The sequence below is a fragment of the Aphelocoma coerulescens genome, chromosome 1 (assembly GCF_041296385.1).
Source record: "Aphelocoma coerulescens isolate FSJ_1873_10779 chromosome 1, UR_Acoe_1.0, whole genome shotgun sequence".
In the NCBI taxonomy this organism is placed as follows: Eukaryota; Metazoa; Chordata; class Aves; order Passeriformes; family Corvidae; genus Aphelocoma; species Aphelocoma coerulescens.
In genome coordinates, this window is record NC_091013.1 from 105684680 (window position 1) to 105705164 (window position 20485).

A 20485-nucleotide genomic window follows, 5' to 3' on the forward strand; every position below is an offset into this window, starting at 1 on the left:
AGAGATACGAGGCCACTAGATTTCAACCTGCAGCATCTGTGCTGGTTGGAGAGAAAGACTGCATATGACAGAAAACACTATACTGTTGTCAATCCCAGTTAATTATCCTTCATCTTACTATTGATTTTTTTAAGTTTACTTTTCTTTTTTTTTTACCTTCAGAGTGTCGAGGCACTGGCACAGGTTGCTCAGAGAAGCTGTGGCTGCCCCATCCCTGGAAGTGTTCAAGGCCAGGCTGGATGGGGCTTGGAGTAACCTGGTCTAGTGGAAGGTGTCCCTGCCCATGGCTGGAGGGTTGAACTGGATGAGTTTTAAGGTTCGTTCCAACCCAAATCATTTGATGATGATACTCTGCCTCTATACCAGACTGAAATGCCCCCATGACAATTTCTTCTTGCAAAGGAACCCACAAACACTAAAAGTACTAAAAGTACTTCTTCCCATACCTTCTCTTTGATAAGCTATGTTAAGCTCTAAATTTATCATAAGGTGTTTCTTTTCTACTGGAAGAAAACAGATTCAAAGATTCTCAGGACAGACTTTGAGTAGGGGAAAAACTGAGTCCCACAGTGTGGAAGGAAACTGTGCACAAGCTGTTAGCAAACATTCTTCATGGTTTACTTCAAAACTTAGGGAAAGGAGTCCAGCATAGACACGCAAGTGCTAAACATACTTTTTTTCCAATACAGGCAAACCCCAAAGCAGTATTTTTCTAGTTCATTATCCTAAATTATGATCAGTCCTCTCTGGATTGAATGTTGCCAAGCTGAAACCATCTGCCTTTGTGTGCACCTGTGGGGATGCACAAACCACCACCTTCACCTGTGAAATCCTTAGACTTCAGAAACTATTTGTACATTAGAAACAAAAGCATTTAGTCTTAATTCAAGATTTTTGACTTTTTAAAAGGCTTCAGGTAGGTTTTTTTTGTTGTTGGGTTTTTTTAATCCCATTGATTTAGTCATGTGTTCTGTTCAAAGGCCCCTAAGGGCCCTTTTTCTATTTTGCCCTGAAATTTCAAAAGCTTGTTCTGTCAGTGGGAGAAGGACTGAGACTAAAAATACTTTCACCCCAATGGTTTAACCTTTCCAGACAACATGCAGTCCTCTGTGATTCCCTGCATCTTTAAAACACACATAAATTCCCCCTAGATTCAGTAATTCCTCTAACTTCAGTTCACTTTCTTAGCATCCTTTTTTGAAAATTCATGTGTTACTGCAGTGCCAGAGCACGTTCATTAAACTGCTGAATTCAAAGTGACTCATTAATGCCATTTCACTTGCTCTACAATTTATCCACAGCCTACTGATAAGATACAAGCCTAGTGCCTACTAATTCCCTGTACCAAAAATTAACACCACCATGCCTACCCTTTCTTCTATTCCAAGGAGGGACATCAAATTAATTTCAGGAATGAAAATGCAGCTTATGAGGGAGATAGGATATGCAAATATTATCTTACATACGGATGTTTTATTTTTAGCAGTTTCCTGATATTTATGGGGCTGTGAGAAGTGGATGAAGTATCTCAAGGGCATGTAGGAAAAAGCTGCACATCTGCCAGGCAGGACAAAGAACAGGCAGTGATGCCTGGAGTTCATGCAAAGGAGAGAAGGCCAAATGCTCCAAGCACTTCGTCTTACTGTCACTATCAAAAATGATGTAAAAAAAAAATTAACATATCTGCCCTACATTTTAGGTCATCTTGTCTATTTCTTATTTGTAAAGGTATTCATATGGTGAAGTGCTGAAACAGACAAATTCAACAGAAGAATCTGAAGAAAAACAAGTTGAAATTTGGGAAAGCAGCAAGAGAAGAGTGTCAAGAATTAACACATTAATTACCAAAGTTCCTTCTTCTAAGTTTCTTACATCACCCCTAGACATCCCCACCATGTGCTTCAACTAGCCAACCTGAAATCAATCACTTCTCTAAGAAACACGTAAAACTTTCAGGTGTTTAACGATTTGCTGTCTTCAAAGAACTGTCAAATAGTCCACTGTAGTTGTCCATACCTTTGCTCCAGTCATCACTAAAGAGGTAAACAAGTCTTACATAAAACAGAATAAATCGGACCAGAACTCAATATAGTAAATGCATCAGGTGTTGAATTCACCTTAGGCCATTTCCTGGTATCTATTTTTGGCTGGGGAAAACATATACCTTCACCTAAAACTGAAACTGTAACTTAGGGCAATGTTCTTGGTCATAACTGCTTAAGAAAAATCTTGCTCTCTCTTATATTCTCTTGGCCTTCCCATCCTAGACATGCCAGGGACACTCAAAGCACTGCAAGAGCCCAGATGACAATGAAAATTTCATACAAGCTAGAAGAACTGTGTGTCACCTGCTTTGGGCCTTTCACAGCTGGGTATGAAAATGCAGACCATTCCTTATGCTGACTTATGCATAGCACAACAGACTGTTCACTGCCAATAACATCAGTATTAAGTCACTTTTTTGTCATTCTGTAGTAATGCGGAACTTTCACAACTTAGGCAATAACTTGTTCACTTTTGTTGATGCCTGTGATTTCATTAAAATAAGAGTAAAAACTCCTGAAAAGTAATCAAAACCTGAACTACCTACAATGACATACTGGCAGGGTTATACTTTAACTAAAGAAAGAAATGTAAAATGTTTCATTTAGAACATATTATTCTCTTCAAACCTGAGCACTATGGACAGCAGAACCCAAACCAATACTTATTTCAATATAAAGGTAACAAAAATAATTTGTTTCATAACCCACTATTCCAGTATTTGCATGTCAAATTTATCAGAACACTTCTCCACAATTATAAACTACATTATTTTGGAATTAATGCTGATGGAAAAAGAAAACAGAAGGAAAAGAGAAGTATATGAAGGTCCTAGTGACTTTTATAAGATAATTGAGGTTAGAGAAAACCAAGAGCCCCCTCTAGGGGTTACTGCGAGTTCTAACATAGGTGGATACTCGGGACAGGTAATATAAATGGTTTTTAGGGCTTGTATTTTTTAGTTTGAGTTACTCCAACTGGAATTTAGCCTTAACTACAATATCAACAGTAAAATGACAGCTTAAAAAAAAAAGACTGATGCAAAAAGCTGTATTAGACTTTGGATGAAATCTACTTACAGTAGTACTTCAGCACCAAAACGTGGCCAGTTAAGCTTATACATGTATATACAATTAAATGATATGTCAAAGTCATAAAATGCTTAGTTATTTATAATGAAATCTATACAAAACAGTTAAAAACGTGGTTTTATATACATTTTGGAAAAAAAAGTATTGTCTTGATCACCAGAATGTATTAAAACTGGTTCTCTTGTCCCATCTGAACCCAAACCGCTCTCCGTGACTTTTAACTATCACAAAACCCCAATGTATTGCTTCAACAAGCCAAGGCATAAGGCTAATTTTGGAAACCTACCACTGTATATCCATTTAAGCTTTTAAACTCCCCAAATGGTCAACTTTAAAAACAGCATGTAAGAGTAAAATATAGATCTTTAAAAGTCTTAGCTCACTTGTAAATTCTCAAGTTCAACTTGGAAAGATGTTGAACTATTTATCCCCAATTTTGAAAAACTGATAAATAGCAAAAGACACCTCCTTCTTCCTGGTTTGTACTAGAATTACTAGAACTGCCTGTTTCACAGGAGCTTTTCCAACAACTTGTCTCACTTGAAATTTTATATTTAAATAATTAATCAGGTTAACTAGAGTAGATGAGCATTTTGTGTGCTTATGGCACAAAGAAATGCCTCATCTACCATTACCTGACTTCTTGTAAAGCATGAAAACAAAACTCCACTAGCAAATCCACTTTGCTATGAGTTAGTGATTTATTTTGCTTATTTCCAAACATTCACCAAGTTGAAAGAATTTTAAAAATATATATATTTTTAGGCTTCTGAAAAAAATTTTTAAGTGAGCATGAGTGCAAGAAAGCTAACCAATTCCAAAATTCCTGGGGCTTTTCCAGCACTATCAGAGACATTTTTTCTCTCACATGCTATTTGAAAATAAAAATAGTTATTAAATGTTTTCTATTTTTTTTTAATGGTGTTTCACTCAACAGCTAAAAAGACACAACAAAATAATGATCCCTTTTCACTGAAAGCTGTTTCAGTATCTGGGCATGGGCTTCAATAGCACAAGCTGTAGAATTCATTGCAGATTCGTTTTTGAACAGGAGTACATTCCACTCTCACAGGTTTACTCAATCTTGGTAACTACATCTTCTCTTCTTTTTTTTCTCCCAAACAATTTTTAAGATGCAGCTTTTGCAATACTGTCTTGTTAAAACACACTGATGCTTCAAGAGTCCAATGAACAATTCTAATAGGCAAAGTGCTCTAAGACATCACAACAGAAGGGCATCTTGGATACTCAAAATCCCAAGATACTTTAAAGTGCACTCCAGTGTCCCTATTCCTTAAGATTGCTCAGCAGAACTTTGAGAGGGGCTGGGCTCAGTGCCGTCCTCAGTGCTACTGTCCACATCTTGCTCCATTGCTGTCTCCTCATCATCGAGGCACTGACTGGTGAAGTTGTTGAGCTCCAGGAGCCCACTAGGTTCCACCACCACATTGGAGCTGGAGTGACAAGGGATGGAATAGTGAGGGATAGTCTGAAAGAAAGAAAATATTAAGTTTAATGAACAATTTTGAAGGTAAAGGCATCTGTGCAAGCACAGGCATTCATGGAAAAGGGATTATTTGGTTTACAAGGGCAATTTTCCCTAACTAAAGCTTCAAAGCACCCTTTCACTGGATTGGGTTGTGAAAGGTAAAATTTGAATAATCTTGTTTTCCAGGCAGTGATGTTGGCTTTTGATCTTCCCTAAAGGTCTGTAACAGCATAACAGATGCCCATCCACCATTCTGCAAACCCAAAGCAGAGATAATATTTTCTTCAGCCTTGTCTTTTTCAGACAAGACATGCCGATAAAAGAATAACCCGAGCTAGAATGACTCACAAGGACCATCAAGTCCAACTCCTGGCCCTGCACAGGACAACCCCAAGAATACCACCAGGTGTCTGAGGGCATTGTCCAAGCACTCCGGTAGGACTATGGTTTTTGTATACAACAGAGTACAAGCCCTGGCCCTGCTCAGAGCTGCAGCTCAGAGGCTGAGGAAACACAATAGCTATTTCTAAGATGATGATGATGATGATGATGATTACTGTTATTGTGTATTTTTGCTTGTACTTTCATAGGTTAGAAGCTAAATCTGTGACTATACAACTGAAATTCTGGGCAGTATTTGACTTTTGAAACAACTCATAGCATGCCACAATGATAAATATTACAAATTCTCAAAATATACAAGTTTGAAGCAAAACAGAAATCTACCTTTGTCTATTTAAGGAGGACTAAATATGAATACAAAACTGGTAATTTCTCCAAAAGAGAAGTTAGCCCCAGTAAAGACTTCACAAAGTAGCATGAAAATTTGAAACCTTCGTACACAAATTGTTTCCTGCATCAGAAGCATTTTCACTGTAACACAAGTATGATACATATTAAAACAATTTCAATCCACGCTACCATTTGTGTGAACATATGCCATGCCAACTTGTCTACAAACACTCACGTTATACCACTTGGAAGACTTAACTATCTCCTCAATTGACATTCTGATAATTTATTACAACATAAACCCTCATATTTAAGGCAGCAGAATCAATGAAAATATCAAGCATAGCAGTTAGGCAATGATTCAAAGCATTTAGGCTAAAGATCAATAGTAATTTTATCTCAGAAGTGTTAAGTCTGATCCTATGTGAAGTTAAAAAGCTTTTTTCTGATTACAGACCTTATTTGCTGAACTTCTCCAGAAAGCACAACCCTAATATGTCATTAATTTTACACTTAGAAGCAACTCTAATAGAGTATATAAAAGATTCTAGAATATAACTCCATACTAAGTGTTGAAGCAGTTTTAAGCATTTCAAATGAAAATACTTTGTAAAATGAGATGAGCCTGGTTGTTTTCTCAACAGGAGGAAGACACTGAGGGCAGAGTGAATGATACAGTACTAGAGAAACCTGAGCCCAATTAAGAAGAATTACACTTCAAGGTAGCAATCAATTGCAAGATTAGAGTAGAAACAGAACCAAAACCTGGGGAATAAACCTACAAGTACTTGAACATCATTCAGTGACTATCATCACATCAGATGTGTTTGCTCTGCTCAATCTTTGTCTTATTTGCTCTGTCTTCTCTTACCTGGACAACAATTTCTGATGAGCTTTCTTCAGCTTTCTTTTGTGATATATTCTGAATGTGTATAAACTGGTTTGTTGCAGGTATTCCTTGTGCATCGAGTTTCCTCTCTGTTAAAGTAGGACCAACAGCAGGAGGACTTGAGCTGGATTCTGCATGTGTCTGTTGCTGGGGGATGGAAGGTGCCGTCATCCCTACTGCAGCCACCTTCGGGCCCTGGGTACAAGGTGACGACTCTGCTCCACTAGCAGGTTTACTAGTGGACGTGGCCTTGTTTGGGGGATCCACTATCGTATGTTCTATGTTTGCATCAATCTGAGCTTCCACCATAGACACTCTCAATATATCTGCTACTGCTGTCTCCGTGGATGCCTGCATGGGAAATAGGCTGGTAACCAGCAATGCCAGTTTGGGCACAGAACTGCCACCTGCTACCTTTGAAACAGAAGGAGCCTCATGCCCCTCAAAAGTTATCTCTGTGTTGCACCTGAAAATCAAATTTTTGTTGTGCATATTACAATTAATATTTTTTTAATTGAAATCCTAATCAATATTTCCAAGGACAGAATGGCACAAACAACATATTTGCTATTAGGAAGACAATTGAAACTCAGTGTTTTAACAAAGGAATTAGCAATGATAGGGCAACAGTTAATTGAAGCCTGGGGAAAAGCAGCTTTTTAGGCTGCTATATAAGGATTGTAGCAGTATAATACCACAGCAGCCTAATTTTCCTTTGGGATTTACAGCCCCGTGGGGTGTTTCCTGGTTTTCACATCTATTCCTACAAGGGCCAAAAAAATTTTACTTTTCTGGAGTTACTTAAAATACCTTTTTTTTTTCCATGTTCCTCAGTCTCTACCTTTTTCCCTCCCAAGGAAAATCAAATTACTCCTGTACATGAAAGCCATATAACTTCAGGAAGATATGAACTACAAAGGAACAATGGAGAGCCTTAGGAGACTGCAGTGTATTCATGTTTATTTCTACAGAAATAAGAAGTGCTATGGGAATGGAAATTAACAATGTGTTGTATCTAAAAATGAAAAGAAAATAACTAGGGACAAATTCCATGCACCAGTAGTGGCTGAAATTAATAAAAACTGTCCAACAAAACAAGTTTGTGAGCTCTATGGATTTTTCCCCTATAACATGTGCTTCTCTCTCCTAGTGTCAACCTTCTGATGGGGTAATTACTACCAGCGGAATGAGGGATTCTCTCTTGCCAGGACAAAACACTGCTACAGCGACAGGGTCAGTGTTTTATTTTTTTCCTTGAACAGCGACGTGCATTTTGCATGCTATCAATATTCCGTTACCTGGCTTGCTGGCTGTTTCTCTGAAGAGGCAGGTAGCTGCATTTGACTCTGGGGGGGCTGGGGTTGCACGTAGATTTTTTGTGCCGTTGGTGCCTGTTGCAGTTTGGGCAGCTGCTGCGTGGTTTTTACTGCAAGCACCTGTACTACAGTTTGCTGTGGCTGTGCCACTAAGGTAGGGAGTTGCCTTTCTTTGGCCATCATATGGTGTGGGGGGTGCTGTGCATCTGGTTTGGTCTGTGCTTGCTCTTGCTGCAAGGGGGTTAGCTTTTGATGCCTTATGGAAAGTTGGGGCATTTGTGGGAGTTTGTGCTGGATTTGATCAGCCTGTAGGTGGATTGTCTGCTTCTGCTTAGTCTGGAAACACTGCAGAGTTTTCACTTGCAGTTGAGTCTGTTCCAGCTGCGGCTGACTCAGTTTTTGCTGCTTTTGTGCCTGCGATTGTGTCAGGGCAGATCTGTAGAACAGGCCAGTCTGAGGATCTAAGGTGTCCATCTCTTCCACTTCTCCTTCCTCAGTTCCAAGTTGTTCACTATGTTTGGTAAATGCAGTATGACTGCTTAAGGCCTTAAGAAGAAGAATTTAGAGCAAGTTAGTAAAGAAAAATGTAAGAATACACAATCTAATTTTTCATGTTTCAAATGGACTACTTTAACTTTTTTTACATTACAGACTCCCAATTCATGTATAAAAAGATACTCTTACATGGATATTTCACAATATATATGCAATTAAGAGCTTTAGTATAATGTTAAACTGTGGTACATCTCTATGTGAGAACATGAACTCCACAACTAACCCTCAGTGGGATTACGTAGATCTTGCTTGTGTAAGACTGAGGCTCAAAGCTTCCTAAGGTTGCCTGGCAGTTGGATATGAAGCAGCAGGAAGTAGCAGGTGGCTGAGACAGTAGCTCCTCATTAAAGCCAGAGTCTCTCTGCACAATGAATTTCTATTCTGCCTCTTGAAAGCCACGTCATCTTCTCTATGGTTTCTTCTGCAGGGCCCCACATAACTACAGGCTGTCCTATTTCAGCAGAAATCCTCTCTTCTCCTTCCTTTCTCAAAATTGTATTGCAATTTTTCTTGGGCATTACACAAACATTTGACTTTTTGAGGGAACGAGCAATCTATGCTTTGTAAACCAAAATGTATAAATGTAGTGACAAACAGTGTTAGCAAGATGAAGCAGCCTAGTCCCACACCTGTGAAAATATACTGCCTGATGTGCGTTTATAACACAGTGCTGTTCTGGATTGCAGCTGAAGCTCCTCAAGTTGAAGCACTGTAGAATTGAGCATGTCCTGATCAAAGTCATTCAAGTGGCTTCAGCAAGATTTGACCAGAAGCTGCACTGTTTGTTTGAAGTGTTTGGGATCCCCACAATACTTATCTAAATGTGATCTGAGTTTTTGATTCAGAGAAGTTTTCCTATTCACAAACTAAAGCCCTCAAATGGAAAAGACACTGTGTGCTCTGTGTACTGACCAGATTCCATTTCAGCCCTCTTCCCCCTACACTACCAACATAACTTAAAGGGCTCAGGCCGCTGCAGTACTACAACCACCCTCTCCATCGAAACACAATCACAGAATGGTTTGGGTTGGAAAAGATCTTAAGGAATATCTAGTCCAACACCCCTGTCATGGGCAGGGACACCTTCCACGAGACCAGGTTGCTCCAAGTCCCATCCAACCTGGCCCTGAACACTTCCAGGGTTGCAGCATCCACAACTTCCCTAGGCAACCCATGCCAGTGCCTCACTACCCCTCCAGTAAAGAATTTATTTCTAGTATTTAATCTAAACCTCCTCTCCTTTGGCTTATGGCTATTGAAGTGATATTAAAATCATTAATTTGCCTGTACACTGAACATTTTTGGTAGCAGCACCATGATACATACATTCAGAACAAGCCCCGGTCCTATGTAATTTATATGACCTACTGCTGTTTATAGACTGCTGGGCAAAGAAAGGATCCAACCTGCTGCATGATATGGGTAATGGCACCGGTGGAGGATGCAGGAATAGATTTCACCACAACAGAAGTCTGCGTTGCTGTCTGCGACTGAGCCACATGCTGCAGCAGAGTCCTCTGGGGCTGAGATGGCTGGTGGGGCTGGGACCGATGACTGACTGAAAGTAAAGAGGTCAGTGGCACTTCTCCAGAACTAACTGCAGGAACTTCAACTGTTTGCTTTGCAGTTAAGCTTCAACTGAAAGCATACACGAGTAAAAAAGATCTCAGTATGAAAAATGTCTTTCACTGTGCACTAGCATTAACCTTAATGAGTAGATCTATTCTGAGAAACCTCTTAAAAGTAGCAACTCAGGGGTTTTGCTTTTGTCTGTTTCCTAAGTAACCACACTTGGTCCAAACCTCTTCTGGCCACCCTTTCCCAATACACCAATTCTGCAAGCCGAGTTTATACTTGATGTTCAGCTGGGTTCTTTATACAGCACCAGAATACTGCTGTAGAACACAAGTTATTCTGTGTTTTTTACACTGTTAAAAACACCTCTGCAATTGACTGCGGTTAAGAACAGCAAGCCTCGCTCACCAGATTTCTACCACTGATAAACTGCACACAATACCCCCCAGAGCATAGGCTAAATTTGAAAGATTAGCACAAAGAAAATGTTTGGGTATTATTAAAGCAAGTGAGGCTGATCAGAAATTATAGATTAAAAAATGGAGACCTTGTCATGGGTCTTTGTCACTTCTGAGAACAGATCTAGCTTGAGTTACAGAGCTATAGTGAGAGACCTGTAATTAAACAATGAACTGACAGAAAAGTCATGTGCTGCTGAGAAAAAAACCCCACAAAACCATTCTATATTGCAGTCACTGATAAGATATGAATCCAAATTACTTTATACCTATCCATAATAATATGCAAGTATTTGTGTAACCTAATTTCTTAGTTACAAAATATTTAATCACTTGCATCTTCTTGAAGGAGAACAAGCAAAGTTTAATCTCAGTTGTAACATAACTTAAAATTAAGAATTTTGTAGTGACCTTCCTGAATGTTTAAAGAAAAGTCAAATTTTGAATTAATATGGTAATTTTACTTTCTCACTCCAAGAAAGTTGGTTTATTTCAATACTGGCCTGCATGCTGTGCCAGATTTATCCTGGCTATCTCCCAACAACTCCTACACAATTGAAAACGTAATTTAAAAATAAAGTTTCTAACCTATATGGTTGTGTAGATATTCTTCCGAATGTGAACCAGTACAGTGTTGTCTTCCGGAGTCTGCAGACAGATAAAAAATGGTGACACTAAGATGTGTGAATTGCTCCCTTCATCTCATGAGGAAGCACACACTGAATCCCAGTTCCCAAATACTTAATCCTCTGGTCTAGGCCCATGCAGGACATTTCACAACAGACTATAGATTCTTTACTATCTTACGACTGAATTTTTAGCAGAAGATATAGCTATGTGGGTTACTGATAAATTCAGAGGAGAACAAATTAAACCAAAAAGAAACTCAATTACTTGCATTACCTGGCAATGTTCAGAGAAACTGGGGGAAGGGACAAAAATCTAAGTGCAAAATAACCACTTTAATGCTGCAGCAGAATCTGCTGCTGCCAACACATAGGAGCCTGCACTTCTCTGGTAGATTCCCACATTTCAAATCAATGTTTACAGAAATCCTAATATTTAAAATAGTATCTCCATATTGCCAGGAAATTTTTAGCCTTTGTACTTTGTATGGCTTCTAAGCTGCAGAAAAGTACTGAAGTCTACAAAGACACTGACTAATTTTCCATCCTCCCTGCAAAAGGCCCTGTTGTACATCAACTTCTCAGCAAGACCCATCAAAAACTGGAACCTTGGAGAGAAGCTCAATGCACGGTATCTGTGTCAGTGAAGATAACTGACTGCTAATTGGAAAGCAGTTTAACACCATTTTTTATACTTTGGAGTTTGTTTTAAAAGAGATCCAAGGGAGCAAACATTCAAAATTGAAGCTAGATACAGTAAGTGCTATTTAAAGGAGTAATAGTAACATCCCCCCAGCTCCAATTTCACACAACTTAGGCCATTTAAGGGATGGGAGCAAGGGGAGGAGGTACAGAACAAAATGAAAATACCAGATCAGACATTTAGCACTAAAACCGCTGGAGCTACAGATATGTACTAATACAATTTAATACAATTAGTTTTATTTCTCTTTTCCAATGTAGACTTTCAACACTCCTTCATTTTCCAAATAATATAGAGACTAAAAATGTGGCTTTAAGAAATTAAAATAGAGAGCAAGTAATCTGATCTTTTCATGTATGTATGGGAAGTGGCTCACATCGAGTGTTCTGAGATAGTAGGGAACATTGGAGAGACAAGAGAAAAGACAAAATGGATGTCCAAATAGGAGGAGTCAAGAATTTAAAGAGATTGAATTTGTTAAAATCCACTTAGTCCTGAGTTAAAGCCAGGTATGCATTTAGCATGCTAATGTAGCCCCAGTTTCTTAATTTGCTAGAAAGCTTTGAACTAATACGTTTGCACTTTTAAAATAAATAGGTTACTCAATGTCTGACTCCTTTCAGTATGTACAAAAACTAGGCTACAGTTCCTGTAGTTTCATTTTCTACTTTTTCCTTACTGGACATTTTCCTTCAAGGGTAGTGGGACAGTCTGTCTTCTACATCCAGGGAAAGGAAAATCTACTCAAGTGGGATATCCTGAAGCAACCACCCTTTGTTTCAGTTAGAAACATTTTCCCCTAGGCCCCAGCAAAACAGATGCAATCTCTGTCCCTTGCACAGGGTCTCAGGAGTGGAAGAAAAGACTAATTTCCTCTAAAGAAAATTTCAGCAAAAACATAAAAGTGAAACCTATTGTAAGAAAACTCCACAATTGTCCTCAGACTTCAACTGCAAAGCCACCCTCACACTACCTTAGCCACTTACCAGTTGTGATATATTCAGCCACTAGTTCTGATTCTACAACAGCGATTGAAGGACTTTCTGGAGAATGCCTCTTTTCTTGAGTCATCTGGATTGGGACAGCCATTTGGCTCAAGTCAATGGTAGGCTGCCTTGGCTTTGATTCCAACTTTTCCTTGACTGCTTTAGAAGAAAAGCATAAAATCAACCTCTAATACATAAACCTTCATAATAAAATAAACCTACAATATAAATGCACCAGCTTAAATAAATATAGTTAACACTATAGAATAGATGCAAACAAGCATACAGGATAAAAAGGAAGGAATCAAGTTGATTCAAGATAGGTGCTTTTCAATTGCAAAACTTACTACAACAGGCTTTTTAAGCAAAAAGTAACCTCTAAAGTTATCCTAAACAATCTCATGGGTTTTCAGACCTGTTGTCTGCTGAAGTTCCAGCAAAGCTTTTATTGTGGAAGTAGCTGACTGAGACTCATTGGATACATCCTGGTAAATTATTGTAGGGCTTGTGTCCACAGCAATTTCATGTTCTGACCAATCTTGACTTCTTGAAGCAATCACATGGACTACAGGCTGAGAATCTGCTTGCAGAAAAAACAAAGGCACATCATAGAATCACAGAATGGTCTGGGTTGGAAGAAACTTTAAAGCTCATCTCGTTCCACCCCCCTGCCACAGGCAGGGACACCTTCCACTAGCCCAGATTGTTCCAAGCCCTGTCTGACCTGGCCTTGGACACTTTCAGAGATGGGGCAGCCACAGCTTCTCTGGGCAACCGGTGCCTGTTCAAGTCATCATAGAACCACTTTGGGTTGGAGGGCTCTTGTCCAACTTTTGCTTTAAAGCAGGGTGATAGTTCAAAATTATACCAAATTGCGCACTACTTACTAGCTTTGAACATTGCCAAGGATGCATACTCTCATTCAGCAACACTTTAGTTTCTATCTCAATTGATTCTTGAAGTAAAACACTGTTGATGTTATGAACAGTTTCCAGCAAAAAACCAAAAAGTTCTGTATCTTATTTTTTTTGTAAAAGATTTTGTTTGAAAAATCAAAGTTCAGCAGGTTTCTTTGTATGTTGAATTTGCCTTGGATTGAACTTTTTTCCCCGAGGTTTCAGCAGTTCGGGTGATCAGCATGTATTCAGCATTCTGAACTAACAGCACCTAAATTTGGTAAGTTGGTTGAATCTTCAGAACTTTTTAAAAACTTACTTAAATGGCCGTATAGATCAAGAGTTACAAAATTATACAGAAAAGGTACAAAGGTTCACTGGGACATTTGCTTTTATTTGCTGTAGTGATACATGTCATGGTCACTCCCAAACACAGGTTGGATGTTGTTTATGCCCTACTATTTATGCTCCTCCTAGACACAAAGAGCTGCTTTGGCTTGAAGCCAGGGCAGAATTCCCATCAGGACTGCATGTCTGATATATGTCCTGATGCACATACACATGTCTACAAAAGGACCAAGATTTGTGTTGACAGCTTTCAGCCATGCAGCAGAGATGCTTCAATACACTCTGTAAAGACAGTGGCAGAGCATGGACTGCCAAAATAACCTCCAAAACTTGCTACCCTGCCTACCTCTGGCAGACTCTCCAGAAGGAGGGAACAGGTTGCATTTTAACAGCAAGTTGGAGCCCAGCAAGACATCTTTATCACCACTTTTCAGGAGAAATGAAAGCATATAGTAAGCAGCTCAAAAGAAAGAAAAATATAAAAGTAAGGGAACAATGGCACTTCACTGCAAACAGATGGGGTGAAACCTGTGCTAAAAGGAGACACACAGAGCTCTCTGGAGCCAGCTGGCATTCTTGGAAGACAGTCCATTCATACATTATGTGACACCAAGACAGACCTTGAGAGCTCTGGGAAGACTCTGTAGAAGAAGAGCTACTGTCAGTGTAGGTTTGTGGTTCTTCTTTCACTTCTGGGAGAGAAGAGTTTCCTGTCTCTGCTACCCTTGATGCCTGCTGTAACGTTTCAGTCACCAGCTGTCTGGTTTGTTCACTCACAACTGTTGCTTGAAATGTCACTGGCTTTGGTTTTATGAGGACCTAATTAGAAAGGTAAATTTTGTTTAAAGTAAAAGCACTCAAGAAAACACATCTGAGCAATCAGAGTACAGGGTGCCACTCAGATCTATTTACACCACCTATAAAATATTAATATTTTGCTTTAAAAGTCTACCTCTAAATTCAGCAACTTTGATTATTAAACCACAAAGCCCAAGTAAGTGGCAATGCACAATAATGTACTTCTCACTCAGTTATTTGAAGTACTTAACACAACAAACCACTAAACAGTGATTTTTCAGGACTAGATAAAACTAGTGTGATAAGAGAAAGCTATGCAAGTGAGCTGGAACATGCACTGCACTGATAAGGACAAGTACGTCCACAATAAATACAGTCTTGAACAATCAAAACACACAAGATGTTACATGTGATAAAAGTTCTTTAAAATAGTAAGTGCAGCCAGAGAAAAAGCTGAAACTAAAAGCATCCAGAAATAAGCCAGGTTCTCTGTACCCAGCCCCACCAACTACACAAGGTTGCAGGGACAGCCTGAACAGGTATTAAGCAGAAAATAAACTTCAGTAAAACCTCAGATGTGATGGATAACCTATGTCCAGACTCTGCATCTTTATTTCTCATGGTCTAACCATTAGCTGTAAGATGTAAACAAGTATCTGGAGCCATGGCCAGACAGTTTCAGCTACAGAAAAGGCTTAATAAATCCTTTTGGCTTGCTCTAGGCCTCCAGAAAAAGCTAACAAGTGGAAATACTGTGCTTGAGAAATCAGAATTGAGGCCACCTCATTACACTAAGTCTCATTCCCCACAGATATATATTAAACCTGGAACAAATGAGGAAATACATTGAAAAATTATTTACTTCCCATTAAAATTTACGGGTACATTCCAAGACAGAAAGGGGTCCTCACTGTACCTGTGTTTTCCCTTGCTGACCATAAACAATTTTAGTTGGGATGATTTTGGTGGCTGGCTGGACCGTGGACCCTATTCCTTTTGGCTGTGTAACAATCATTTTTGTGATGGGTCTTGTGGCAGTGATGATAGCAGGTTTTGCTCCTGCTGGCACTGCCTGAATAGTTTTCTCCCCCTGTAGAGAAGTCAAAGTTTACAGGTTAACTTAATGAAATTGTTCAGTGAGACCCAATTCTCTAAAAAAATACAGTTATATGTGAGTGTGTGTACCATGAAATAAATCTCCCGCTACAACTACATTTATTTGATACAAAATACGTTAGAAGACCAAGAACAAAAGAACCTACGGTTTTGAATGAAAAAAGCTACCAAGATCCACTTTTCCATTACCTTACCTTTTGAGCAGCTCTGAAGGGATGAATAAAAAGAAGTAACTAAAAGACATGAAGTTTTTCAAACTGGAACTTTGTCCAAATCCTTCACAAATGTTTTTTAAGACCACCAATTTCTATTAACACTAACTTTGGCAAGACATCTACAAAACTTGAACTGAGATTCTAAAATGAAATTATTTAAATATAGATTTTCATATTGTCTTCAGGACCAATACATTAATTATGTATGGACTTCTTTTAAACTAAAAGTTCACTTCATCAAAAAATGCAGATTCACAGCTGTTTCACAGGAATCATTTGACTGTGGAATAGTGTTTACAGATGACTAGACTCCCGATAGCTTAAGAAGAGCAAAGGCATTGAGCATGCTTTTTTTAAGCTCTGCACAGTAACAAACCAAGTAACAACATTAGTAGCCAGTTCCTACCAATATCCATGAAATAGCTGGAAATCCCCCAAAGCACACTTGTTTCAAAAATACCATCCCATTCTGGTAGCTACCATTGTGTAACATCATAAGATTTCCACTTGTCTGCAAATACACCTTTAATTCTAAAACTAGGAAAGTTCAAAACCTAAAACAAAAATCATAAAAGATTTTAAAAACCCCCTCAGTGGTTCTGCTACTCGAGCAGCCTTTTAAATTTTACAGGACTATGGCATTAAATCTCACAGTTTTATCTAGGAACATTGACCATTTTTATTTACTAGTACATACAGGTAAGCTCAGCTGATGCTGGAAACTTGATTTTATTCTTAGGTATACCTCAGGTTATAAAAAAAAAAAATTCACCACTATACAATAGTCAGGGCATAGGATGTCACAATGTTACACACCACATAAATTTAAAGTGGTTCCCCTACTGTGAAGACAGTTTATTTCTGCCCTTTATACCCAAAAGACAAATGGCTGGAGACGCAAGTTATTAACCCAGGACCCTGGTTCTCACTGGAGCAAATAGGCTAAGATTCTAGTTAATTTCATCTCCTTAATTGCTTCAGGAATACAAAATCATTATCCATGGGGAAAAAAGCACATGCAAAAGTTTATATTTTCCTTTAACTTTGAAAAAACATCCCCAGTTTGCTTTAAGCATGGAATTATATTCTGCAAACCACAGTCACTTTTCAAACATCCCTGACATTAAGGCATACTGGATCTGTTAAGGAGCTCATGCACAGTTTGCTTTTAATCAAGCCTTTAGCAGAATGAATGCTTGCCACTTGGCTCTTCATTTGAGACTTGAAATGATTACTTACCCCAGCATTCAACAGTGTTGTGACAACATTTTTGCCTGGAAGCCCTTGAATCGTAGTTCCTTTTCCAGTAGTTTTTTGCACAACAATCACATTCGGTTTTGATGTCATTGGAATTGTAGTGATTTTGGTTGTAGTTCCTAAATTTTTGTTGGAAAAGAAATAATGTGCAGTTTGTCACATTTTGTGTATTTCCTTTCGCCATAGAAGTTGGTGAGCTATAGAGGAATCACTGTATTTAAATCTGACAGCACATCAAGAAACCAGCAGCATCTGGAATCGGAATTTATGTCACCCAACTCAACATGGAATGATTAGATGCCAACTCGACAAATCTTTCACCTACAGTAAAAACAGGTGTGCCTAGGGGAACATAATATATTCTGTATTAGGACAGGCAACCCCTTCTCACAAGTTACAAAGCAGACTAACACAGCTTTCTCAGGCAAACATGTAGAACTTTTCAAAGGCTGGAGTTAGGCTGGGGTAAGCACATAACTAATATTCAACTCGAGGTCCTATTTGCACAGACAATCTCTTCTACAGATGACCTCTGTAGAAGAATCTACGTACCAAGGATGTATCTCCAGTCAAGAGAAACACCAGCTCTTTCTGTTCTAATGTAAGTGATGAGTAGTGGATTTAAAGAAGGAAAAAAGAAAAACATGCTATTGTTTCACAACCAGTCCACAAAAGTTACGTTTAGAAGTGTGGGGTGCTTTTTTTGTTTTTGAAGAGCTGTCTTGGCTATTTCTGTTCCTATGTTGGTGTTTAATTAGTTCCATTCCCTGTATCAGGTTTTTAATTACCTGCAGTGACAGTTAATTCTGGTCAGCCTTCCACAGTATACAAAAGTTACATACACTGGAATCAGTCATCAATGCTATCAGACTGCCACTGCAGTAGCTACTCAGACAGCTTTTTATCAACGATTTCTCCTTTCTCCAGAGGAAAGCACCATTCAGTCACAACAGAGCTGCAAACCCAAAGATTTCCTTTACTACTTTCTACCCATCAGTCATGCCTGTAGATACTTTGCAAAGTATTTCAGATTAAAAATTCTACTAATTCTAGGAAAGGGAAGACATGCTGAGACAGGATTATGATTTATTTAATCCTACTGACTTCAGAGGCATCTAAAGAAGCTCCCTTAGCAAAAACAATTAAGCAAACAAAAAGAAAAAAGCAGGCATGCTTTCCAAACTTGTGTTCTTTCAGGACAATCATTATTATCCTCGTCAGGATCACCCACAGGTTTCTCCACATTAGCTGCTGCTCAGAAGAATACTTCCACCTGTGTATAATTCATTAGAAGACCTAAAAATTGTCTTAACAATTCATCATACACACAACAGGCTAAGAAAAATTACTTATTGCCAAAGAAGATGCTGTATCATCACTAAATATAATTTTGTAGAAATCAAAAACTGCTCTACTAGATTACAGCCCAAGAGTGCATTTACTTGATAGCTTGTGCAGCACCATCAGGTGACTGGAGCTGGCTGGTGCCACATCAGGTCTTTGCTAAACAAAGTCAAAGTCCCAAACATATACTAAGAAATTGTTAGTAGTGTAAGTGTGCTTGGTCCTGGTCTTAAAGAGACTCTATCTTTATAGAGATGATAGAACCACTGAATGTTTTGGGTTGGAAGAGACCTTGAAGCTCAGCCAGTTCCACGCCCTGTCAAGGGCTGGGACACCTTCCACTAGATCTGGTTGCTCCAAGCACCATCCAACCTGTCCTTGAACACCTCCGGGGGCGGGGCAGCCACAGCTGCCCTGGGCAACCTGTACCAGTACATAACCAGCAGGGAGAATGAGGGCTGGTCAGCAGACTAACAAAGATAAGCAGCAGGGTCTGCATAAAGCTGGGAGGGAAACCTTAAGGCAGAACGCGGGCTAAAGGAAAGACAGGCTGCCAATGATAAAATATCAAAGTAAGGTGGAGACTGCATAGCTGAATCTAACATATACAGGCCATTTTTATTCTGGTTCTTTGGATGTGCAGTGGAACAGAGAAGGGCAGCACTGGGATTATAAAATGCTTTAAACAGGGGCCAATAGTGTTTTGTAATCTTTCTGCCCTCCATACAATGTTCCCCACCTCACATTTCTCTTTCCTTGCAGTTTTCCTTCACAATTGCTGTTTCCTTCTTAAACACAAGAACTACCACAATCCTAAGAACACTTCACCTTCAAACTTCTATTATCTTCTTCTTCATGCTCAGCTATTTTTCTTCTGAATTTTCCAATAAAGGTCCTAATAACTATTTGAGCACGTAACGCACAGAAAAGCCCCGAACAATTAAAGAAAACCCAAAGTTACTTTTAAAATAGAAGTCTTAACATCAAAGTACTCATATGCCTACCAGAAACAATATTACTGCTGATGATCTTCCCTCCTAGAGTAGCCAGTGATTTTGGTACTACAGTAATGATGCTACCACTTGTTGTTTTCACGTAAGTAGCAGCCCCTGGAGTTCCAGCCATCCGAGCCCCCAGAGAAGGGCTCACTGTCGGCCGTGTATATGTTGCTTGAGTTCCTGTTTTAAAGAGAGGAAAAAAAAAGTTCACTGTTACAACACAATCCTCTACTAATATTTGTGAGAAAATATGTTAGTTTAGGAATAAAGTGACAGATTTATTCAAAGATACCCTACACTGCAATCTATTACCACCCTTTACAATTTTTCTAGTAATTTCTAAATCCACAGAGCAATATTCAAGTATATATAAAATTTAAATTAATATAACAGTCTTCTGAGTATTTTAACAAATGTTCCATGACTGCCTTATTTTAATTAATGTCCTTGTGCATAAGATCCTAATTTTCAATAGATGTGCAGATTCTGCCTATAGGTTTGCCTCTTGCTCCCTTAGATGCCCCAGAGTCAGCCATCTGATGACACAACTAGAACTCATCCCTTCCTCTCATGAATGACACTTCTGCTATATGACAGATTGTTTATAAAGAGAACCACTAACGACTGGTCTAAATAACACCCTTAGAGAAAAATATAATTTACAATGATGATGCAATTTTATGGACTTAGCATACAGTAGCACAAAAGAAACCTCTAAACATAGTATAAATGCTGTTTTTTCAGAAGTAGTCCTTTTCTGGATGGAAAGAGAACTGAGTCCACAAAAGAAAATTGTTCAAAAATATTAACAGCTACACAAACACTGAAATTCCATTCTGCTTGTACTGCTGCTGCTAGTGCCCTTAATTGCTAAAGATCATAGAGCAAAGCAGCTTGTTTTGTCCAGAAAGGTGCGTTCACATCCAAGAGAACACAATATAGATTTTACCAACTAAATGAACTGCAAAACTTCTGGTTTTTTTTCATGTACTCAAGAAATTATCTGTGGAGTACTTTAAAAGTTATAAACAGAATATTTACCATTTTACC

The 20485-nt window shown here is 38.8% G+C and overlaps 1 protein-coding gene across 1 annotated transcript in view; it reads right to left on the reverse strand.

Annotated features, from left to right (window-relative positions):
• Positions 1-3078: 3078 nt before the first annotated feature.
• The window catches only part of EMSY (EMSY transcriptional repressor, BRCA2 interacting), a 41184-nt gene continuing 23777 nt past the window's right edge, over positions 3079-20485 (reverse strand). The window contains exons 11-21 of the mRNA XM_069027833.1: positions 19442-19615; positions 17076-17212; positions 15422-15595; positions 14328-14526; positions 12879-13043; positions 12464-12619; positions 10737-10796; positions 9522-9673; positions 7534-8106; positions 6227-6742; positions 3079-4623 (exon numbers count right to left, since the gene is read on the reverse strand). Coding sequence (XP_068883934.1) covers positions 4429-4623; positions 6227-6742; positions 7534-8106; positions 9522-9673; positions 10737-10796; positions 12464-12619; positions 12879-13043; positions 14328-14526; positions 15422-15595; positions 17076-17212; positions 19442-19615 — 2501 coding nt within the window. The 3' untranslated portion in view covers positions 3079-4428. The remainder of the gene's footprint in view (positions 4624-6226; positions 6743-7533; positions 8107-9521; positions 9674-10736; positions 10797-12463; positions 12620-12878; positions 13044-14327; positions 14527-15421; positions 15596-17075; positions 17213-19441; positions 19616-20485) is intronic.